The sequence below is a fragment of the Salmo salar genome, chromosome ssa25 (genome assembly GCF_905237065.1).
Source record: "Salmo salar chromosome ssa25, Ssal_v3.1, whole genome shotgun sequence".
Classification (NCBI taxonomy): Eukaryota; Metazoa; Chordata; class Actinopteri; order Salmoniformes; family Salmonidae; genus Salmo; species Salmo salar.
The window spans coordinates 45432687-45457776 of NC_059466.1; the positions used below are offsets into that span (position 1 = coordinate 45432687).

Here is a 25090-nt window from a genome sequence, read left to right on the forward strand (position 1 = left end):
GAAATGCTTCCTAAACAACAGGTGCAGACTAACAGTGAAATGCTTCCTAAACAACAGGTGTAGACTAACAGTGAAATGCTTCCTAAACAACAGGTGTGGACTAACAGTGAAATGCTTCCTAAACAACAGGTGTAGACTAACAGTGAAATGCTTCCTAAACAACAGGTGTAGACTAACAGTGAAATGCTTCCTAAACAACAGGTGTAGACTAACAGTGAAATGCTTACTGACAGGTCCTTCCCAACAATGAAGAGAGAAAGAAAATAGAGAAATAATAGAAAAGTAATAACACGTAATAAATACACAACTTGATAACTTGACTATATACACGGGGTACCAGTACTGAGTAATGATAACTAGGTTATATACACGGGGTACCAGTACTGAGTAATGATAACTAGGCTATATACACGGGGTACCAGTACTGAGTAATGATAACTAGGCTATATACACGGGGTACCAGTACTGAGTAATGATAACTAGGTTATATACACGGGGTACCAGTACTGAGTAATGATAACTTGGTTATATACACGGGGTACCAGTACTGAGTAATGATAACTAGGCTATATACACGGGGTACCAGTACTGAGTAATGATAACTAGGCTATATACACAGGGTACCAGTACTGAGTAATGATAACTAGGCTATATACACGGGGTACCAGTACTGAGTAATGATAACTAGGCTATATACACAGGGTACCAGTACTGAGTAATGATAACTTGGCTATATACACGGGGTACTGAGTAATGATAACTTGGCTATATACACGGGGTACCAGTACTGAGTAATGATAACTAGGCTATATACACAGGGTACCAGTACTGAGTAATGATAACTAGGTTATATACACGGGGTACCAGTACTGAGTAATGATAACCAGGCTATATACACGGGGTACCAGTACTGAGTAATGATAACTAGGCTATATACACGGGGTACCAGTACTGAGTAATGATAACTTGGTTATATACACGGGGTACCAGTACTGAGTAATGATAACTAGGTTATATACACGGGGTACCAGTACTGAGTAATGATAACTAGGTTATATACACGGGGTACCAGTACTGAGTAATGATAACTAGGCTATATACACAGGGTACCAGTACTGAGTAATGATAACTAGGTTATATACACGGGGTACCAGTACTGAGTAATGATAACTTGGTTATATACACGGGGTACCAGTACTGAGTAATGATAACTAGGTTATATACACGGGGTACCAGTACTGAGTAATGATAACTTGCTTATATACACGGGATACCAGTACTGAGTAATGATAACTTGGTTATATACACGGGGTACCAGTACTGAGTAATGATAACTAGGTTATATACACGGGGTACCAGTACTGAGTAATGATAACTTGGTTATATACACGGGATACCAGTACTGAGTAATGATAACTTGGTTATATACACGGGGTACCAGTACTGAGTAATGATAACTTGGTTATATACACGGGGTACCAGTACTGAGTAATGATAACTTGGTTATATACACGGGGTACCAGTACTGAGTAATGATAACTAGGCTATATACACGGGGTACCAGTACTGAGTAATGATAACTTGGTTATATACACGGGGTACCAGTACTGAGTAATGATAACTAGGCTATATACACGGGATACCAGTACTGAGTAATGATAACTTGGTTATATACACGGGGTACCAGTACTGAGTAATGATAACTAGGCTATATACACAGGGTACCAGTACTGAGTAATGATAACTAGGCTATATACACGGGGTACCAGTACTGAGTAATGATAACTAGGTTATATACACGGGGTACCAGTATTGAGACAATGTGCATATAACTAGGGATAAAGTGACTAGGCAACAGGATAGATAATAAACAGTAGCAGCAGTGTGTGATGAGTCGAGACAGTTTGTGTATAAAGGGTCAATACAGATAGTCTGTGTAGCTATTTGGTTAACTATTTAACAGTCTTACGGCTTGGGGGTAGAAGCTGTTCAGTAATCATTAACCTGCCTGCAAGTATGCTGGACCAATGCCACATAGATGGTGCGTACCTACCATTTACAGCTGTAAGCCCTGCGCTACATGATCCATGGGACGTCTGTTGTTAGCACAGTGCTCGCTCTCTCTCTGTGGCTCGGCCAATTCCCTGTCTCCCACACATAATTATATTGGACTAAATATAAAATTGATACGGGCAGCAGAAACAGGCGCAAGACAAGGCACATACAGTACACCAACACTAGCACAGCCATATGTACACACAGGGTCTCACACACACACACACACACGGTATGGCTTGAGCCCTGATATAAGTCATCAACGATTTACAACTAAGTCCAAGTGTGAGCAAGACCCCGCAGAGACTAATCCCCATAAACAGAGTAGCACAAGCCAATAGAATGATGGGCTATGTATCCTTCACTCACTTTTCACCCTAAAGAATGTCAAGACAAGCACACAACCCAAGTGGGCAGACAGGACTCTGTGGAATTATAAAACAGACACGCGAAGACAGAAACATCTGGTTTGATTAGAAGAGTGACATGAATAGTCGGCTTACTTGTCAGAGGAGGACAGCCTGCTTCTTCAACCAAATGCCACCAACCAAAAGCAAGTTGTTAGCCCTGATCCACTCTTATTGTTCTGACGACACTGTCATCTACATTAATTAATTGATAAACTACTTATGACAGAGTGCATTTTGATCTGAAAGACAGAGACAAAAAGACAGACAGGCAGATAGACGTACAGACAAGACAGACACAGGCCGGAAGATGGACAGACAGGCAGAAGGACAGACACAGGCCGGAAGATGGACAGACGGGCAGAAGGACAGACACAGGCCGGAAGATGGACAGAAGGACAGACACAGGCCGGAAGATGGACAGACAGGCAGAAGGACAGACACAGGCCGGAAGATGGACAGACGGGCAGAAGGACAGACACAGGCCGGAAGATGGACAGAAGGACAGACACAGGCCGGAAGATGGACAGACAGGCAGAAGGACAGACACAGGCCGGAAGATGGACAGAAGGACAGACACAGGCCGGAAGATGGACAGACGGGCAGAAGGACAGACACAGGTCAGAAGATGGACAGACGGGCAGAAGGACAGACACAGGCCGGAAGATGGACAGACGGGCAGAAGGACAGACACAGGTCAGAAGATGGACAGACGGGCAGAAGGACAGACACAGGCCGGAAGATGGACAGACAGGCAGAAGGACAGACACAGGCAGGAAGATGGACAGAAGGACAGACACAGGCCGGAAGATGGACAGACGGGCAGAAGGACAGACACAGACAAACAAACTCACCACTGGTCTCTGTTGAAGGAGGCCAGGAAGCGGATGCCAGGTGGCACGGGGGCCATAATTTGCCGATAACAGGCACTGACTGGGCAGTCAACAGACGGGCAGGTTTCACAGCGATGATGATGACCAACACGCAGACCTAAAGCTCCATTCTGTGAACTTAATGCAAGGCCCAGGAGACATGGCCAAGAGGCTGCAGGAATATCCCCTCAGAAGCTGTATTCTCCTGTATGGGGCAAAAGAATGAAAGAGTTTTAAACACAGCAGGACATCTGAAGATGGCATCTCTCTCCGTTCCATTTCTATAGTGTATGTTCTCAAACGTATACTTTGTGCATGCATCTGTCCAGGGTCCTTCCACCTCAAAAATCACAAGAAAGAGGATTGACACCAACCATCTCAGATTGTTCTGAAATTGTTTTGTAGTTAGTAACTGATACAATTATCTTTTGTGAAACATTATTTTGTTGAAATAGAATTATATGTTTGACAAGTCGTATGAACCTGCGGCTTACATTTACATTTTAGTCTTTTAGCAGACGCTCTTATCCAGAGCGACTTACAGTAGTGAATGCATACATTTCATACATTTCTTTTCCCGTACTGGTCCCCCGTGGGAATCGAACCCACAACCCTGGCGTTGCAAACACCATGCTCTACCAACTGAGCAACATGGGACTGGAGTATTGCTTCTCCATATTATGTAATCTATTCTCTGTGACTGTGGTGATGTACATTTTTTCCCTGTTCAGAGAAATTTGTCATTGAAGTCACTTGCATTATTTACCATTAAATAGTGTGAAAGTACCAGGTTTTGACCTGATGTGTGGTCATCCTCACAATTCAAGCTAGTCCTCTATGAAAGCAATTCAGTTTATCCTTCTTTATTGTTATTTTGTTGAAATTAAAAAAAAAATCTTCAGGAATGTCAATATTACCTGTTTCTAACTACAGAAACAATTTCTGAATTATCTGAGATGGTGGGTGTGATGGCTTGTTGAAATGACATGGAACAACCCTCCAGAAAGGCATCGTAGGATACAGTAAACTTTTCATAGCCACTCATCTCATTGGGGTATCAGAGATATTTCTCACATTAATACAACTTCTGCTTAATGCTCTGGGGATCACATGTAGCATGAATACCAGTACCCTTCTATACCAGAATATTGGTCTGGGAACATGACGTTGCCAAGCACTGAACCACCAACTGTGTATATCGACAGCTTGGCTTGCTAAACTACGCATACCACTGAACTCTGTCATGAGCCTCTGCCACAACATTAGTCATTTACACTACTGATATGGTCACTGTCATCATTTTGGAAGTTGAATTGATTCATTCTACATACTAAAACGGTCAATACTTTCCCATTGGGGACAAGTAGTAAAATGTATTCACTCACTAAGGTAAGTCCCTCTGTATAAGAGCGTCTGCTAAATGACTAAAATTTAAACAACATTTCAAAAAAACTATTTGGCCCATACAGTACAGTGGCCTACAGTTGGCTACAGCTTATAGCAAAACCTCATACGTGGAATCTTGGATGGCACATCAACTGGACCAGGCTTTTCATTCATATTGTGACAGAGCCTCAAACCCAGTTACTGAAGTTCATTACTGAAGTTCATTCGACTATAGGTTTCTTTCTTTCTTCTATTTTCCCCCATATATGAACGTATACAACCATCTAACATCATGTAGATTCAATTGAGATTGTTATACAGAGCCCAATACTGTTATTTTACCATTTTCTTGGACTGTGGTAAAAACAATGAAAACACATTTGACTTCCCAGTGTAGCAGACATCAAAGAGAGAGACCTACTGTAGGACATTTGCCAGTTTGCTTTGAAAGCCCACATCAATGTTTCCAATCATTATGATCAGCAGCAACATTGCAACCAAATCGATACTCCAGTCGAAAGATACAAACGTATTTTCATGAAGAATCCTCCTTACAATGTATCCGACAGCTCTTTGTTTAGAACCACTGTGTTCAAATAACCATGGCTTGCTCGCTTCACTTTCTGCTCATCCTCGATGCTAGACAAAAACAGCGGTCTATCTGTGGAAAATCCCCCGACCCTATCAATTCACAGACACCCAGGGATAAATGATCAAACTTACCGTGGCTGAAATCGCGGAAAATTTCAAAAGAACCGTCTGGTTTTGTCGTCCTACTCGGGCGGTGTAGCTATCACTTCCTTGTTCTTTCACAGAGCTTGGTGGAACTGTCATTCACAGTCACACTGGTCGCCCAACCTCCACTTTGGTCTCCGGATGACGTCAGAACCGCGCAGAGAAACGGCCGAGCCCTGGCTACTTATCAAACAAATGGCAAAGTCAACCAACAAGGAAATTAAATACAATAGTTATGTGCAACTAAACACGTTTCCATCCAACCTTTTTTTTTATGAGCGTAAAGTACATATCGGATTATAGAAAACATGTAATAACACAAGGAAATCAGATACAATATGTATCTGTTACTAACCAGGTTTCCATCCAACCTTTTTATGCGAGTAAAGTAACGTTACATGTAATGTAATGACAGGCCTGATGGAAACAGCTACATTTTCGGTAAACCTTCCAAATGTCGACAAAACAAAATATGCTAGAGAAGGTGGAATCTTTTAGTGTCGGTAAAGGGAACTATGCGAGCAATGTCGGTGGAAAGGCTTTTATGCGAAAATATTGATATAATAACCATTATATCGAAGTAAACTTGGAGTCACGCGTTGACGTTGTGTGGTCCTCCAACTAGGACTTGTCGGAAAAGCATGCAGTTTTTAGGCTACAGATGAAAGTTATGATAGATTTCACAGGGTGGTGAAAATGCACGGCGATGAGCTTGATGCTCCTTTCCAATAAATATCGAGGGTTTTATTCTGGTGACATGATAGTCGATGCTTGGCTGCCGTTTGACAAATAAAACAATCTCGCTCTTTTGTCCATAAAAAATGTTGTTTTCTGTCCAACTTGGAATTCGGAAAAATACGAGGTCAAATCATGACGCCAGTTATCTTCAGTTCGAAAAGTCGGAGCTCTAGGAAATAAGCCGAGTTCCCGAGTTGGAATTCTGAGTTGGATGACCATTTAAAACGATATTTCCCATTCGGAGAGAGTTTTTTTTTTTACGAGTTCCCAGTTGTTTTAAACGCATTGAGGTCCGATGTCGGAGATTTCCGAGTCGCCAGTTTCGAGTTCCTAGTTGTTGTGAACGCGGCATAACCAACAGAGCGCACAAAGCGCTTTTAGCTGGAGTACACGTGCCAGTAACAGTAACTCGCTGTAATATAACGCAGACATTGTTGTGAGAAAACCATCAGTACAGTTGAAAATGCGATGGAAAGCAATTTGATTAACTTATATTGTTTATTCAGTACACGGGAATTTAACAGTAAAATTTATTTTTATGGGTACTGCGTCATCAAGCACAGTCAATTTGATAAAAACACATATCTTCTGGAAAAATGCACATATAATCTTTCTCCAATTTCGATGGAAACCTAGGTACTGGAACACTAAAAATCTTGCAGTTGCTCTATTTGTCGAGGAATTTCTGAGATATCCTTATCACCAAATGATAAGGCTGAACAGCTTTTACATGGCACAGAATAAATCAAGATATAAATGCTAATAAATGTACACCTAACAGTTTTAAAGATATTGATGCTTGTTTATCTATTTTTTTCTCCGTTGGTTTATTGACGTTTTTTCCATTGGTCACGTGTCCAGTCCATTATTGTCATGCCAACGGTAAACAGAGGAGGAAGAGGAGAGTTGAAGAGCCACAGTCCCTTGGTTTACTTTTTACTTTACAGGAGCAAAGACAAACGAGTAGCTAAACATGTCGGATGTTGGATCAGAGGATTTTGATGATGATCAGGGTTACCTTGGGGTGAGTCAAAGTTTGCTGTAACTTGGTAGAAAACTCGTAAGGCGATTTTGAGCTAGCAATGCCAATTTAACGTTAGCTAGCTAACGTTTGCTAATTTAAACAGCTAACGTTACTTGCGCCTACGCAACATTGACAGAAGGATGTAATTGACTGACACAGGAATATGAAGGGGACCGAAATGAAGCTGGAGAGAGACATGGGGTCGGGAGAGCTGTCCTACCCAATGGAGACACTTACCAAGGAATGTATGAAAACGGGAAAAGGTCTGGCCAGGTAACTGTCACCATAAATAATATTATTTGTTGATTGCTAATATTTCTTGTTTCCTTTGACCATTTCCTTGACTATTTCCGTGTGTGCCAGGGGACATACCGATTTAAGAATGGGGCCAGGTACATTGGGGAATATTACCAGAACCTGAAGCACGGACATGGTATCTTCTACTACCCAGATGGATCAAAATATGAAGGTCTGTCTGTCTGTCTGTCTGTCTGTCTGTCTGTCTGTGTCATATACACCCCTACCCTCTCTCTCTCTCTTTCTCTCAGGCAGCTGGGTTGATGACCAGCGCCAGGGTCATGGCCTCTACACATACCCCAACCAAGACACATATGAAGGAGAGTGGTTACACCATCAAAGGTAGTTACTAGAGTTGGGCGCTAGAGGTCGACCGATTAATTGGAATGGCCGATTAATAAGGGCCGATTTCAAGTTTTCATAACAATCTTCCGATCGGTATTTTTGGACGCTGATTTGGCCGTTTTTTAAATTTAGATTTAAAAAAAAAAACTTTATTTAACTAGGCAAGTCAGTTAAGAACACATTCTTATTTTCAATGACGGCCTAGGAACGGTGGGTTAACTGCCTTGTTCAGGGGCAGAACGACAGATTTTTACCTTGTCAGCTCGGGGATTCAATCTTGCAACCTTACGGTTAACTAGTCCAACGCTCTAACCACTTGCTTTACATTGCACTCCACGAGGAGCCTGCCTGTTACGCGAATGGAGTAAGAAGCCAAGGTAAGTTGCTAGCTAGCATTAAACCTATCTTATAAAAACAATCAATCAATCATAATCACTAGTTAACTACACATGGTTGATGATATTACTAGTTTGTCTAGCCTGTCCTGCGTTGCATATAATCGCTTAGGTACACGTTGCTCCAACCATAAACATCAATGCCTTTCTTAAAATCAATACACAAGTATATATTTTTAAACCTGCATATTTAGTTAATTTTGCCTGCTAACATGAATTTATTTTAACTAGGGAAAATGTGTCACTTCTCTTGCAAACAGAGTCAGGGTATATGCAGCAGTTTGGGCCGCCTGGCTCGTTGCGAACTGTGAAGACTATTTCTTCCTAACAAAGACAGCCGACTTTGCCAAACGGGGATGATTTAACAAAAGCGCATTTGCGAACAAAGCACAATCGTTGCACGACTGTACCTAACCATAAACATCAATGCCTTTCTTAAAATCAATACACAGAAGTATATATTTTTAAACCTGCATATTTCGCTAAAAGAAATCCAGGTTAGCAGGCAATATTAACCAGGTGAAATTGTGTCATTTTGCGTTCATTGCACGCAGAGTCAGGGTATATGCAACAGTTTGGGCCGCCTGGCTCGTTGCGAACTAATTTGCCAGAATTTTACGTAATTATGACTTAACATTGAAGGTTGTGCAATGTAACAGGAATATTTAGACTTAGGGATGCCACCCATTAGATAAAATACGGAACGGTTCCGTATTTCACTGACAGGAAAAACGTTTTGTTTTCGAGATGATAGTTTCCGGATTCGACCATATTAATGACCTAAGGCTCTTATTTCTGTGTGTTATTATGTTATAATTAAGTCTATGTTTTGATAGAGCAGTCTGACTGAGCGGTGGTAGACAGCAGCAGGCTTGTAAGTGTTCATTCAAACAGCACTTTCGTGCGTTTGCCAGCAGCCCTTAGCAATGCATTGCGCTTTTTATGACTTCAAGCCTGTCAACTCCCAAGATTAGGCTGGTGTAACCGATGTGAAATGGCTAGCTAGTTAGCCGGGTGCGCGCTAATAGCGTTTCAAACATCACTCGCTCTGAGACTTGGAGTAGTTGTTCCCCTTGCTCTGCATGGGCAACGCTGCTTCAAGGGTGGCTGTTGTCGATGTGTTCCTGGTTCGAGCCCAGGTAGGAACGAGGAGAGGGACGGAAGCTATACTGTTACACTGGCAATACTAAAGTGCCTATAAGAACATCCAATAGTCAAAGGTATATGAAATACAAATTGTATAGAGAGAAATAGTCCTATAATAACTACAACCTAAAACTTCTTACCTGGGAATATTGAAGACTCATGTTAAAAGGAACCACCAGCTTTCATATGTTCTCATGTTCTGAGCAAGGAACTTAAACATTAGCTTTTTTACATGGCACATATTGCAGTTTTACTTTGTTCTCCAACACATTGTTTTTGCATTATTTAAATCAAATTGAACATGTTTCATTATCTATTTGAGGCTAAATTGATTTTATTGATGTATTATATTAAGTTAAAATAAGTGTTCATTCAGTATTGCTGTAATTGTCATTATTACAAATAAATAAAAAAAATAAAAAAATCGGCCGATTAATCGGCAGCGGGCTTTTGGGGCCCCTAATAATCGGTATCGGTATCGGCGTTGAAAAATCATAATCGGTCGACCTCTAATCCAGAGAGCCACTGAGCTGGACCAGGAGCTCCAGACACTGAAAAATCTGATCCTGCAGGGGTGGCCTGAAGTGAAAAGACATGTACTTTGAAAGTAGCCATGCATTTTCACAACAGAGATGTGCTGAGTGTGCAAAATTGAGTTATCTTCAGAGGTGAGCAAGTCGTTGTGCCTACTGCCCTCAGGTCAGAGATAATGCAGAGAATCCATTCCTCACACATAGGAACAGAGGGGTGTCTGAAAAGAGCTCACGAGTCTGTCTACTGGCCAGGCATGAATGCACAGCTGAGAACATACATGGCACAGTGTAGCACCGGCACTGCATGGGGTATAAAGCAGCAGAAAGAAACGTTGAGGCCACACGAAGCACCAAAGCGTCCCTGGGAAAAAATAGGGACTGACCTGTTCCAGTTCAACGACAGAGACTACATGGTCACAGTTGATTATCTCTCCAACTTCTGGGAAGTGGACCATTTGGAGAACACACAGTCGAAAACGGTCATTCGAAAACTGAAGACACACTTTGCACGCTATGGGATACCTGACATCCTTTACTCAGACAATGGCCCCCAGTACTCTTCAGACGAGTTCCGTAGTTTCAGCAAGGCTTGGGACTTTACACACAAAACATAGTCTCCAGGATACCCGCAAAGTAATAGTAAAGTGGAATCGGCAGTGAAAACAGCTAAAAGACTGATGGCAAAAGCAAAGAGAGCAGGTGCTGACCCATACCTGGCCATACTGGATCACAGAAATACTCCATCACAAGGAACAGACAGCAGCCCTGCAATGGTGCTCATGGGAAGACGTTCAAAGACACTACTTATAATGAATGAAAATCTTCTGAGACCGGGGATGGCAAACTGTCAGCTGGAGAAGTTCAAAGAAAGACAACAGAAACAGGCAAAGTACTACGACACCTCTGATAAGGATCTCACAGAGCTGCAACGAGATGACAGGGTGAGAGTTCAGCCACTCACAGGACAGAAACAGTGGTGGCAGAGGGTCACAGTAGTCAGACCTGTGGAGCAAAGGTCCTATGAGGTGAAGACAGAACAGGGACAAGTCTTCAGGAGGGACAAGTCTTCAGGAGGAACAGGCGACACCTGAGGAAGAGCATAGAAATAGAGGAGGACTTCCCCACTGTTGAGGAGCCTGGCACAGAGCCAGTAAACAGAGCACCAGCTGACGCCCAGCATGGTGCTGAACACAACCTAGAGGTGAACGCTGCACCTCAACAAGAAGATCCAAACATCTCAGGTCAAGCACCTCCTGATGGAGCCAACACTCCCCACACAAGGTCTGGTAGGGCCATCCGAAGACCTATACACCTGAAAGACTTTGTGTGAAGGTAAAAAATAATAATAATTAATGGACAGTCAGAGACAGTAAAGAAACATTCAGTTCACATTCCAGTTTATTGCAGACATGGACTACAAGCCAAAGTTAGGTGGAGTTTGCCTTTGTTGTAAAAAAAAAAAAAGAGAACATGTAACAATATTGATGTTACACAGGAAACGGAAACCAGTTGTTACTTACGTTATTAATGTGCTAGTTGACAACATGCCTAGTAAAGTTTGCTTAACAATATATCTTTGTCTGTCGTGACGACAACACAAAGCATATTGAAACAGGGGGCACAAAAATGGTCAGATTAATACTGCCATTGAGAAAATTCAAAACAAAACGAGACATGACCTTTTTCAAGGTCAGTCTCGCAAAAGTAAGCATTCTTGCGTTCTAACTACCCGCTATTCAAAATGCTCTGAACAAATTAAGGGAATCGTTCACAAACATTGGCACATTGTGAGATCCGATGATAGTATCGGTAATGTGTTTTCGGGCCTTCCCTTGGTCGTATTCCCGCGGGGCAGAAACCTCAGAGATCAATTGGTACACTCTGATTTACCACCCCAAGATATCCCTGCATATCCCTGTCTATTTGCTCCCCTACTGGATGGAAACTACAAGTGTAACGGCTGTGCTCAATGCAATGAGACTTATAAATGTAGATCCTTCAAACACCCCCAAACAGGGAAATCGATCCCAATCAAAGGTGTTATCACCTACTCCACTAAGGCAGTTATTTATCTTATAACTTGTCCTTGTAGTAAAAAGTATGTGGGTTAAACAAAGCGTGAATTAAAAGTACGTATCTCAGAGCATCGTAGCACTATTAGGTGCAAAAACTCGACTTACCCAGCTGCGGCCGACTTTTCGGAAGCAAACCACTCGATTTCGTCTCTACGTTATATCTCTACGTTATATCGGCATCGAACATGTCACCCTCCCTAGGAGAGGGGGTGACCTCGTCTCTACGTTATATTGGCATTGAGGGGGTGACCTCGACAATTTATTGTTAAAACGAGAGGCTGCCTGGATCTTTAATTTAAAGACCCTTGTTCCCTTCGGTCTCAACGTAGACTTTGATCTGAAGCCATTCTTGTGATTATTGTGATTTTGCTATTGTAAATGTTTGTAGGCTTATGTAGTCAAATTGTATCCATGATCGTATTCTATCCATTTATGTTTTTTGTATGCTATTTTAATATTTGATAATTAACCAATGATATCAGGCCACACCCGGCCATGATTCCAGACACCTGAGTGTGTCTTTTGACACTATATAAATGAGTCATCTCGCAGTGTTTGTCATTATACCCTGATGAAGACAGCTTGTCTGTCGAAACGTTGGACATAAATCATTTTGCATCTGAGTTCCTAGAGTGTGTGGCTTTATTACATTTTTTATTTTATTAAAAACAATATGTTTCTTGCCCATGATGTATTTATCAGAGTTCTGGACCTCACAATAAATAAGTAACTTACATGGTGGTGTTGAACCTTGAAGCAGCAGCTGCGACACAGTCAATCGGAAATGGACAACTCATTGTGCTGAACGTAGGCAAATTCGAGGTGGCATAATTCATTTGAACCGTCTTCATTTAAAAATGTTTTTATAATAATAATCTATTTAAAAAAAATGTTTTACCCCTTTCTCTCCCCAATTGCGGTATCCAATTAATAGTTTATGTGTGTGTAAGATTTTGTATTCGTAGATTTTAGATGTGTATTAAAATGGGTTTATGTATCCATTGTTCAGCTGGAATGGAATGTTCATATCCTGTATCTTTAACATACAAATCGAAACCATCATAAATCTAGCCTCATGCTATAGTGTTTGGTTGGAGTTAGGCCTCTGGATTACATCTGAACAGAGTCCAGATCTCATATTACTGTATTGATTTAAAAAAAAAAATGATATAGATATTTTTTTTTAAATGTTGATGTCACAAATGTATCATTTGTACAGTTCTTTATTAAAAACAGTGTGTCACGTTTGACTGTCTAAAGTAGTGGCCCCTTTTTTATGCCAGTGAAGTACATGATGGATAAAAAATATCACGACAGGCCTGATGGAAAACAGAAAATGTGTCGGTAAACTTTCCAAATGCATCCAACCCTGTCTTTCTAAGATCTTCGAAAGCCAAGTTAACAAACAGATTACCGACCATTTCGAATCCCACCGTACCTTCTCCGCTATGCAATCTGGTTTCAGAGCTGGTCATGGGTGCACCTCAGCCACGCTCAAGGTCCTAAACGACATCATAACCGCCATCGATAAGAGACATTACTGTGCAGCCATATTCATCGACCTGGCCAAGGCTTTCGACTCTGTCAATCACCACATTCTTATTGGCAGACTCGACAGCCTTGGTTTCTCAAATGATTGCCTCGCCTGGTTTACCAACTACTTCTCTGATAGAGTTCAGTGTGTCAAATCGAAGGGCCTGTTGTCCGGACCTCTGACAGTCTCTATGGGGGTGCCACAGGGTTCAATTCTCGGGCCGACTCTCTTCTCTGTATACATCAATGATGTTGCTCTTGCTGCTGGTGATTCTCTGATCCACCTCTACGCAGACGACACCATTCTGTATACTTCTGGCCCCTCTTTGGACACTGTATTAACGAACCTCCAGACGAGCTTCAAAACTCTCCTTCCGTGGCCTCCAACTGCTCTTAAACGCAAGTAAAACTAAATGCATGCTATTCAATCGATCACTGCCCACACCTGCTCGCCCGTCCAGCATCACTACTCTGGACGGCTCTGACTTAGAATACGTGGACAACTACAAATATCTAGGTGTCTGGTTAGACTGTAAACTCTCCAGACTCACATTAAGCATCTCCAATCCAAAATTAATTCTAGAATCGGCTTCCTATATCGCAACAAAGCATCCTTCACTCATGCTGCCAAACTTACCCTCATAAAACTGACCATCCTACCGATCCTTGACTTCGGTGATGTCATCTATAAAATAGCCTCCAACACTCAACTCAACAAACTGGATGCAGTCTATCACAGTGTCATTCGTTTTGTCACCAAAGCCCCATACACTACCCACCATTGCGACCTGTACGCTCTCGTTGGTTGGCCCTCGCTTCATACTCGTCGCCAAATCCACTGGCTACAGGTTATCTACAAGTCTCTGCTAGGTAAAGCCCCGCCTTATCTCAGCTCACTGGTCACCATAGCAGCACCCACTCGTAGCACGCGCTCCAGCAGGTATATCTCACTCGTCACCCCCAAAGCCAATTCCTCCTTTGGTCGTCTTTCCTTCTAGTTCTCTGCTGCCAATAACTGTAACGAACTGCAAAAATCTCTGAAGCTGGAGACTCATATCTCCTTCACTAGCTTTAAGCACCAGCTGTCAGAGCAGCTCACAGATCACTGCACCTGTACATAGCCAATCTGTAAACAGCCCATCTATCTACCTACCTCATCCCCATACTGTATTTATTTATTTATCTTGCTCCTTTGCACCCCAGTATCCCTACTTGCACAATCATCTTCTGCACATCTACCATTCCAGTGTTTAATTGCTATATTGTAATTACTTCGCCACCATGGCCTATTTATTGTCTTAACTCCCTTATCTTACCTCATTTGCACTCACTGTATATAGACTTTTTGTTTTCTTTTGTTCTACTGTATTATTGACTGATGTTTTGTTTATTCCATGTGTAACTCTGTGTTGTTGTATGTGTCAAATTGCTATGCTTTATCTTGGCCAGATCGCAGTTGCAAATGAGAACTTGTTCTCAACTAGCCTACCTGGTTAAATAAAGGTGAAATAATATATATATATATATTTTTAAATGTCGATAAAACAAACTACGCTAGACAAAGTGGGATGTTTTTGTGTCTGTAAAATGAATTATGCGAGAAATGTCGGTGGAAACGCTTTTATGCCAAAATATTGATATAATAACCATTATATGGAAGTAATGTAACGGCTGTAGAATTGAAAATGGGATGGAAGCACACTTAACTTGTATTTTAACTGCAAAATACATTTTTCACGCACAATCTTTTATCCGCAACAAGTCAATTTAATTGAAACACATCTCTGGTGGAAACATTTTAATATTGTTTTTATGCAGATTTTTTAATTTTCGCATTAAAATACGTCGCCAATTGGATGGAAACCTAGCTACTGAGGCAAATATATCTCATTTTGCAACAACATGTGATTGTTTGTCTCTGAAATGATACCATCAAGTGATAGACATGTATTTGTTTGACATCTATCAAGGATCAACCCCATTCCATGATTAGGTGGTGAAAAAACACATCTAAAAAGCTCATTTACCAACATTCCTGATAATGGTTATACATACAGTATAGTGTTTTGGAATGACACTTATTCATATTAAATATTCCTATTACAGTCCCCCACCCGATCTTACTACGCTTTGTCTTTATAATACCAGAAATGGACAAGGTATATACCACTACAACGACACAGGTTCCAGGTACATGGGCACGTGGGTGATGGGCAAGATGGAGTCAGCAGGAGAATTCATCCACCTGAACCACAGATACCAGGGCAACTTCCTCAACAACAATGTAAGTTAGCCCAGGAGGAATCTGACATTAATAAAGCAAAAACACTGCCTTAATGAAAACAATAACCACAAACACAGCATGTTCAAATCAAATATGACATGTTTAGTTACAAGTTTATCAGCATACAACACGATTACTGTGTACTTGCATATATAAACTCACTATCAGCCATTTGTGTTTCAGCCCTCAGGCCCAGGGAAGTATGTGTTTGAAATTGGCTGTGAGCAGCATGGAGAATACCTACAGGTGGATCAGGTATGACCACTAACACATATTTGCATATGCAGAAATTGCAATATGATAAAACAACCTGTACAAGAGCAGAATGTCTCTCTAGCAAATGTTTGAAGTATCTGGAAAAGATCATGACAAAGACACTTAACAGAGAGCTGCTTCTCTCTCTTGACTAAAACTCCAGCCTGCATCAGATGAGGAGAATGGTAAACATGGGAAAGCCCAGAAGTCCAGGTCTCCCTACCCTGGCCATGGGGAGGGCTATTTCTCTATAGGGGCTTCAGGAGAGGAGGTGCCACAGCAATTACAGAGTGCTGCTGTGCTGTGCCTTTGTTGTAGAATAGTAGTTCCACTTCATGTGTCCATTTGTTGCATGACACCCCTTAGTGGTTGATTGATACAGAGATAACCTTCTTCTTTGTTTTTCTCAACAATTCTCAAAATGCTATTGGGCTTAGTCTCTTAAAGTGCATACACCTAGATACTTGCATGATTATCATCCTTCATGACATTGTAATAGTAGTCATGGATCCACTGTTCGTCTTCTAGTCTCTCTGTGTGTTTTTGGCTGAGTTGTGCACTGGAGTTTTAGATGTTTTGGGGCTTGCCGTGCTTTAGAAGAAGCTGTCGCTGAACAATTTAACCATCTAATAGGAAGCACTACACAGATCTTACACAATGACAGCAAAACACTTGCAGCACGGCATTGCACTTAAAACATCCCAACTGTATTCATATAAGAGAAAATGAAAATAGATGCATAAAGGTGCTTTAGGCAGAAATGGCCAAAGGGAACCTTTTCTTGACCTCTGTTACTGCTTCTCCATGGACAACAGGACAGAGCGGATGCCGATGAGGATGACATAGTATCCACCATGGTCCTGAAGTGGAAGCCCAAGGCTGTCACGGGCCTGTCCCTCTGGACCCCAGCCAAAGATCCATCCTCGGGTGAGCAGGACCCTTACGTAGCCTGTAGTAGTGTTTATCACGTGTGACTGTGAAGAGAGTACCTTGTCTGAGGAATAATTCATATTTAGTTTTTTACATGTATCAATTAAAATAGTTGTTCTATCAACAGACGGAGAAGGACTGGCCTCCGCAGACGAGAAAGGGGGATCCGAACCTCCCGCTCCAGAGACCTGAGACCTTGCCAGATTCACAGTTTACGCACAACAAACACACATTTCAACAATAAAGACGTCTCTCTCATAATTACTGGTCTGATTAGGTCACTGAGGAATTATTTGAGTATGAAAAGGTTTGATGTGATTATTAAAAAAAATCCCCAATTGACTGTGTGGTTTAGCCAGGGTAGAAAAGATGGGTCAAAGTTGAATGAATATTGCCAGCCTGTGGGGAAATCCAGAGCACTTAGTGTAGGTGTTACGTCATCATCATGCGACGAGGGGAAACGCATGCGGAAAGCGCAGAGAGAAATGTGTCACTGCTAGGCAAAAAGTGTTTCTACGTTAATTTGTTGGAAACATGGCGCCGGTACAACAAGAACCAGAGATCCAGTTCGCTCAAAGATTGGCATCTAATGAGAAGCCCATGCGAACAAAAGCCATCAGGAAGCTAAGAAAATATATTAGTGTTAGGTCACAGAAAATCCAAGGTAAGGCTAACGAGGTTACCAGGAAAATGGACCACGCGCTTTGCCTCCACACACGCAGCTTGTCTGCCTCATCTCTTCGTGATCCTAGCTTAGCTAACCTTCGATTCGTTTTTTGCACGTTAAACCAATTTGATTTACATCGTTTTAACAATACAATAGTGGACTCGTTAGAGCACGAAACATGATATAAACGAGCTTAGAATGTAACACATCAAAGAAAATGATCACATTTGGTCGGGAATGCAAATTGTGACGATGCGAGCAACAATGTTGCCAACTCCTTTCATAGTTGTGATTTTTGTATCTAGTTGTTTGACCGGCACTTGTCTTCTCTCCAGGTGGGTTTGAAGGCGACGAGTTACTCAAACTATGGAAAGGACTCTTTTATTGCCTGTGGATGCAGGACAAGCCACTTCTTCAGGTAAGTCGTAGCCACATTGACACAACTTATTTGCATTCATGTAAAAAAAAAAAGAAGGTTAAACTAGAAGAGTTGATACACAAAATACTTCAGACTACACAAAATACTTCGGACTACACAAAATACTTCGGACTACACAAAATACTTCGGGCTATAAGTTGCTAGATTATGATTTTTGCCAACAGGAGGAGCTGTCGAATCAGATCTCTGGCCTGATGCACAGCTTCCAGAACATCCAGAGCCGTAAGGCCTCATTTTTACGCACTACTATGTATTCAATATTGTCTTTTTTTTTTTTTAAATGTATGTTACCCATGGGTCTGGGAACAAATGTTCTGAGAGTTTAGACAGACCCTATACAGAACATGTACTCCAATTTTAAGATCTGTTCCTGTTTTTCATCGATTCTTTTAATCCTTTTTTGTAGAGTTCATGTTTCTGGAGACCTTCCTGCAGACCATCAAAAGAGAATGGACTGGCATTGACAGGCTTCGCATGGATAAGTTCTTCCAGGTCAGCATATTCAACCATCAAAATGTTATCAGCATTTCCTTACGCAGTAAATCATCCTGTATAGTTTAGAGGATAAACTGAAAATATTTTGTACATGAAGAAATGACAAATCCTTTTTGTCATTCTCTGACGGACAGCTGGTTCGTTTCGTGTTCAGGAACACTTTTGAGATGATGAAGAGGAAAGAATGGGAGACCAGGTGGGAGACGCTTTGACCCTTGACCAAACTTGAAAACATCTGACAAACTTAGATTTTTGGGGTGTACTGTCCCTTTAAGTCTTTATGCATGCATGCTTCCTGTGATGTTAGAATGGGGTGTTTTGTCTTTCTACAGTGTGGTGACCAGGTTTCTGGAGCTCCTGACTGCCCAGGTCCTCAACAGCTCCAGCGGAGCTCCCTGTGGATTACAGTTCCACATACTGGACATCTATATGACCGAGCTGGCTGCAGTCGGCTCAGCTGAGGTATCAACTGGTTATGTTAATGCCCCAAGAGATGTGCTAGGTTCACTTTGTTGTTTACGATTAGAGTTGTAATTGAGAGGTAATAAATCAATCAATAAATCCACCTTTAAGGGTAGGGGAAGTAATGAGACTTAAGTTTGATAAAGATCTGTCAGTTTGATTGGGTGTTAGGAGGTCCTATTGGCTGAATGAGGTGGTCGTATGCTGATTGGTTCCATTTCCACCACAGTGGAATGACAGGTTGTGGTTTGCTTGTGATTACAGCTCACAGCGGCTCAGAACCTGACATTCATTGACCCTTTCTGCAAAACAGCATCTAAAACGAAAGAGTAAGTTTTACAGGGACATTTCTGGGGAGGGGTCAAGATAATCTCTACCTTTTTATATTGAGTTTCATCCTTCCTGATCATTCCCTGTGTCTCATTCACTCTGTCTCAGTCGGATCCTGCTCAAGGCTATCTGCAGCAGCATTTTCAGCGCCATCGTGGACCAGGCTCCCTTCGCCATCGAAGACCTGTTGAAGGAAGTGAAGGCTACAGGTGAAGGGGCTGAGGAGTCCGACTCGGGACAGGCTTCTGAAGAGGAGGAGGAGGTAGAGAAGGAGCCCCCCAAGGGCAAAAAAACTGCAAAGGAACCCCCCAAGAAAACCACTGGTGGGCAGACCAACGGTAGGCGTTGAAATATAAGAGCCATAATTTATGGATTAGCTTTAGCTTGAATACCACAAGTATGTTGCATTATATGGAATTATCTTATTAATGACACAAAGCCTATATTTGCAAATGTCCAGATATAATCCATAAGTCTTGTTCTCACCTTTGTGGTTTTAGGCACTGTATCAACTGAGGAAGATGATGATGATGAAGATGGTCTGGAGGATGAAGAAGATGACGAAATGCTTCATCTGGAGAGTGACTCTGAGTCTGAGATGCCAGATGACGCGGGAATAGGACCTGTTCTCCAGTTTGACTACTCTAGCCTGGCAGACAGGCTGTTTGGGCTAGCCAGACGCAGCAACACCCCTAGCCACAACAGACAGAGACTGTACAAAGTCGTCAAGACGTAAGTAAACACACACACTCGTAAATTAGAAATCCTTGACATGGACACTGATGAAGAGGAGTTGGTTCAGTTTGTGTATTGACGGACACCTCTTCTCTCCCTCTGTTCTCCTGCAGTCTCCGGGATCTCGGTGAAGGTAGGAATCCTGATGGTCATAACTTTCATCAGCGTATCCCCATCATAGATGTGCAAGGAAAGCTGACGTCTCTCTCTCCCCCTTTGTCTCCTCTCTTTCTCTCTCAGGAGTCTTTCCACAGGATGAGTACCCAGAGGAGGTATCGACAGATGAGGATGACGATGAAATGTTTGGCAGCAGAAAGAGGATGAAACGGGGACGAGGCTTAGGGGAGGAGGAGGAAGAGAGCTCACCAGCCAAGAAATGGAAAGGTACCTAAAACCCCTAATTTAAACGATCGCCTTTGATCTTATTCTTTTACTTCATAATTTATTTGTTGTTCTTACATCATTGATATCTTGTACTTAAGGCAAGAAAAAAGACTCCAAAGCAAGAACTTCTGACCAGACTGCCGCAACAGATGACACTAAACCAGCGGAGACTCCCGGAGACTCCAATAACAAGAAAAAGAAGAGGAAGAGGAGGAAGAAGACTGGAGAGGTGAAGACTGAAGAGCAGAACGGGGTGGTGGCGAAGTCAGAGGTGAAGGCTGAGGAGGACACAACTCCTGCTTCTGCACCGCAGACGACAGACTCTAAAGAAGCAGAGACGGAGCCCTCTATCCCAGCCAAGGGCACTGATACGAGAGCGGCTATCCTGAAGGAGAAGGCAAAGGTGACAGCCATGGAGACAGGGGTCCAATCAGAAACTCCACGGGATGTAGTGGTAGGTAACCTATCATCTGTCACAGTCATGGAGGTAGACCAGAAGAAACAATCAGAGACTCCGAAACCAGACGCCACGTCTTCCAAGAAGAAAAATATCAAGAAGTCCAAAACGCCTGCACCGAAGGAGGAAGAGGTAGCAGAACCAGCCAAGACTGCCCCTGAGACTGCTACTACCACCCTGAGCAGGAGGAAAAACACCAAGCAGAAGCCTGAGGAGCAGACAACCGTAGAGGAAGTTGAAATGACGTTAGAAACAGTAGACGAGACCACAGCCACCCCACCGAAAAAGAGGAGGAGGAGGAGGAAGAAGGTTACACGGACCGCTGAGGAAGCTGAGACAGACACAACACAGGTGGACCTTGAACCAGAGTCTACACCAGCCAAGGAGCCTCCAGCTGACCTCCGCATCGCCGCCACTCCCCTGAAAAAGAAGAAACTAAAGGTGGCAAAGGCTGGAGAGGAGAGCACTGAGGCTGAAACCCCACCGAAAGCAGAGGCAAACCTCACACTGATCGACACTGAGGTACAGACGCTGGAGGCCGCCACACCTACCCCACTCAAGAAGAAGAAGAAGAAGAGAAGCTCTGGACGGGTAGCGCAGGAGCCAGAGACCACAACAGTGGAGGAGAGCGTTTCAGAGGAGCAGCCTACAGATGCTGACCTGGACACGCCCCTGAAGAAAGGGAAGAAGAGGAAGGTCCCGGTAGTGATAGAGGTCGAGGCTGAGGTCAACGGGGTGGCTGGAGGCAAGAAAGCCAATCTGAGCAACGTGAGTTTTAAGTTAACGTTAACTTCACTTCCTAGGCCCAGGTTGAGTCAGCCTGACACATTTTGTTAGGTGTCCCCTTCCATCAAATATGCAAATAGTTAAAGTTAGTAGCTACAGTAAATGCGTACCATTTTAATTGGCGTAAGTGAAGCAGATGAGCGCTAGTTAGCTGTGTTCGCTAGTAGCCATTGAACCAGGTTTCCAGTTAATGAGCTTGTTTTAAATTTTGTTAAATTCCTTTTTATTTCCTCATCTCTTCAGGACAGCAAAGAGCTGTCCACGCCAATGAGCGCCAAGAAAACAAAAAAAATGACGCCCAAGAAGGCAGGGGCGGAGTCGGACTTCATCACGTTCCAGAACCATGCCACCATCCCTACTCCCCTTTTCTTCAAGACCACCAAGGGAAGCCCCAGCACACCACTATCCGGCAAGAAGAAGGTAGTGAACTGGTTCAAAACCAGCAAGTTACTCCATCACCATCTGTCCTTAACTTCTGTTCACAAATGTGAAATCCTCATATTTTATCATTTTCTTTCACAGAAGAAGTGTCAGACTCCAAAGTCCGAATCCAAGAAGGTTACCTTCGGACTCAATAAAAACAAAACTGCAGGTATTAGAGGGCAGGATAGCACCTTATTTGGACTTGTTCAAGAGACAAGACCTCTTACCTTCTAATGACCTATATATCTCCAGTTATCCCATGATAATCTAGCTTCTAGGTCCTCATTTCTTTACGGTTCAATATCGTTCCATAGTTTTGATGAGACTTTCCTATTTGTTTTTTGCCCATTCATGATCCCCAGAGTTCAGGAAGACTGACCGCAGCCTGCTGGTGAGTCCAGAGGGGTCATCCCGAGTGCCCTTTGACCCCCAGCAGAAGCCCCTGTTTGGGGTCCTGAAATCTCCAGAGGCCTTTCTTACCAAAAGCACTAAGAAGACCAAGAGCACCCTGAAAACCACCCCCAAACGCCCCACTGCGGCTGACTTCTTCTAGTCTTCTGTGAGGAGACTGGTGAGACAGATGACCGTCCCACCCCCACTGTTTGTCCACCAGGAAAATATAATTATAAACTGAATATCCACAGATTCCCCTATGGGAAGAGAGTGATCTTGATATACAAATGTTTTTTTTTTTTGTAATTTCAAATTTTCCATGTTTTGCTGTTCTGTGGGTGAGCAAGTGTTCAAATAAAAACTCACTCCCTCATTTTAGTGAACCTGTCTAACTGTGGGTGTTTCTTCTTCACTCAGTCTTTTTAGTTTTGAGCCAGACTGCATATATGTGTGTTAAACAGCACAACGTTCTTGCTTTGCCGAAGAATATAGGATTTGGTTGTTGGCGTGGGGGATTATCGGATTTTTATATTTTAGAAGGAAAGACCACGAGTCATTCATATCCCAATCAACATTTGTATTTAATTTTTTTTCTCCCAAGGGAAGGGTTTGGGAACAAATTAGTGTGCACACATAGCAACAGCACAGTCACACACTGACTTATTCTACGTTTTGTTACAGCCTGAATGATGAATGTATTAATAGATTTTTTTTCTTCGCCCATTTACACACAATACTGCATAAGGACGAAGTGAAACATGTTTAAAATTATTTACATATGTATTCACACCCCTTTGCTACTAAACTCCACATTGAGCTTGGGTGCATCCAAATTCCTTTGCTCATCCTTGATGTCACTACGACTTCATTGGGGTCCACCTGTGGCCAGTTCAATTGTTTGGAAAGAAACACCTGTCTATATAAGGTTCTACAGTTGACAGTGCATGTCAGAGAGAAGCAGAATAATCAAGAAGACGTTAAACATAACGTTCCTTGATGGGCCAAGAACGAGATGCATGTTAACTACACTATCATCATTAGGAGACATGCAGTTGAAGTCAGAAGTTTACATTTAAACTCAGTTTTTCACAATTCCTGACATTTAATCCTAGTAGAAATTCCCTGTTTTAGGTCAGTTAGGTTCACTTTATTTTAAGAATGTGAAATGTCAGAATAATAGTTATTTCAGCTTTTATTTCTTTCATCACATTCCCAGTGGGTCAGAAGTTTACATACTCTATTATTTGGTAGCATTGCCTTTAAATTGTTTAACTTGGGTCAAATGTTTCGGGTAGCCTTCCACAAGCTTCCCACAATAAGTTGGGTGAATTTTGGCCCATTCCTCCTGACAGCTGGTGAAACTGAGTCAGGTTTGTAGGCCTCCTTGCTCGCACATGCTTTTTCAGTTCTGCCTACAAATTATCTATGAGATTGAGGTCAGGGCTTTGTGATGACCACTCCAATATCTTGACTTTGTTGTTCTTAAGCCATTTTGCCACAACTTTGGAAGTATTGTCCATTTGGAAGACCCATTTGCAACCAAGCTTTAACTTCCTGACTGATGTCTTGACATGTTCCTTCAATATATCCACATAATTTTCCTACCTCATGATGCCATCTATTTTGTGAAGTGCACCAGTCCCTCCTGCAGCAAAGCACCCCCACAACATGATGCTGCCACCCCCGTGCTTCACGGTTGGGATGGTGATCTTCGGCTTGCAAGCATCCCCTTTTCCTCCAAACATAACGATGGTCATTATGGCCAAACAGTTCTATTTTTGTTTCATCAGACCAGAGGACAAAAACTATGATCTTTGTCTCCATGTGCAGTTGCAAACTGTATTCTGGCTTTTTATGGCGGTTTTGGAGCAGTGGCTTCTTCCTTGCCGAGCGGCTTTTCAGGTTATGTCGATATAGGACTCGTTTTACTGTGGATATAGATACTTTTGTGCCTGTTTCCTCCAGCATCTTCACAAGGTCCTTTGCTGTTGTTCTGGGATTGATTTGCACTGTTTGCACCAAAGTACGTTCATCTCTAGGAGACAGAACACATCTCCTTCCTGAGCGGTATGACGGCTGTGTGGTCCCATAGTGTTTATACTTGCGTACTATTTTTTGTACAGATGAACGTGGTACCTTCAGGCATTTGGAAATTTCTCCCAAGGATGAACCAGACTTGTGGAGGTCTACAATTGTTTTTCTGAGGTCTTGGTTGATTTCTTCTGATTTTCCCATGATGTCAAGCAAAGAGGCACTGAGTTTGAAGGTAGGCCTTGAAATACATCCACATCCACGCCAATTGATTCAAATGATGTCAATTAGCCTATCAGAAGGTTCTAAAGCCATGACATCATTTTCTGGAATTTTCCAAGATTTTTAAAGGCACAGTCAACTTAGTGTATGTAAACTTCTGACACACTGGAATTGAGATACAGTGAATGATAAGTGAAATAATCTGTAAACAATTGTTGTAAAAATGACTTGTGTCATGCACAAAGTAGATGTCCTA

At 42.3% G+C, this 25090-nt stretch overlaps 3 protein-coding genes across 6 annotated transcripts in view; 2 read left to right on the forward strand and 1 right to left on the reverse strand.

Moving 5' to 3' along the window:
• The window catches only part of LOC106586853 (glucose-6-phosphate exchanger SLC37A1), a 37920-nt gene extending 32268 nt beyond the window's left edge, over positions 1-5652 (reverse strand). Inside the window, exons 1-2 of the mRNA XM_014174572.2 lie at positions 5444-5652; positions 3317-3539 (exon numbers count right to left, since the gene is read on the reverse strand). Of these exons, the coding sequence (XP_014030047.2) occupies positions 3317-3372 (56 nt within the window). The 5' untranslated portion in view covers positions 3373-3539; positions 5444-5652. The remainder of the gene's footprint in view (positions 1-3316; positions 3540-5443) is intronic.
• A 1461-nt stretch (positions 5653-7113) lies between these two features.
• Positions 7114-17269, forward strand: rsph1 (radial spoke head component 1). Its single transcript, NM_001141154.1, is given in 8 exon segments — positions 7114-7217; positions 7377-7490; positions 7581-7686; positions 7766-7856; positions 15690-15825; positions 16009-16080; positions 16896-17007; positions 17138-17269. Coding segments are annotated over 8 exon segments (747 nt in total). The 5' UTR covers positions 7114-7166; the 3' UTR covers positions 17203-17269.
• A 159-nt stretch (positions 17270-17428) lies between these two features.
• LOC106586854 (ribosomal RNA processing protein 1 homolog B) lies at positions 17429-22964 on the forward strand. 4 transcript variants are annotated; one of them, XM_045707414.1, is made up of 15 exons: positions 17429-17674; positions 18013-18095; positions 18281-18338; positions 18523-18608; positions 18746-18807; positions 18944-19073; positions 19338-19402; positions 19512-19741; positions 19904-20135; positions 20252-20271; positions 20379-20522; positions 20621-21747; positions 22009-22185; positions 22288-22357; positions 22542-22964. In XM_045707414.1, the coding sequence occupies exons 1-15, from the start codon at positions 17545-17547 to the stop codon at positions 22739-22741; spliced, it is 2814 nt and encodes a 937-aa protein (XP_045563370.1). In that variant the 5' UTR covers positions 17429-17544; the 3' UTR covers positions 22742-22964. The 4 variants fall into 4 exon arrangements, with proteins under 4 accessions (XP_045563370.1, XP_014030050.2, XP_045563371.1 ...); XM_014174575.2 differs by having other exon boundaries at positions 22551-22964; XM_045707415.1 differs by having other exon boundaries at positions 22291-22357.
• The last annotated feature ends 2126 nt before the right edge of the window (positions 22965-25090 follow it).

Bases quoted from the DNA above. Each gene is read 5' to 3' on its own strand.
- LOC106586854 (XM_045707414.1), top strand. From the start codon at position 17,545: ATGGCGCCGGTACAACAAGAACCAGAGATCCAGTTCGCTCAAAGATTG. The intron at 19,074-19,337 runs GTATCAACTGGT...TTGTGATTACAG, and splicing joins CTGCAGTCGGCTCAGCTGAG to CTCACAGCGGCTCAGAACCT. The intron at 22,358-22,541 runs GTATTAGAGGGC...TTGCCCATTCAT, and splicing joins CAATAAAAACAAAACTGCAG to GATCCCCAGAGTTCAGGAAG.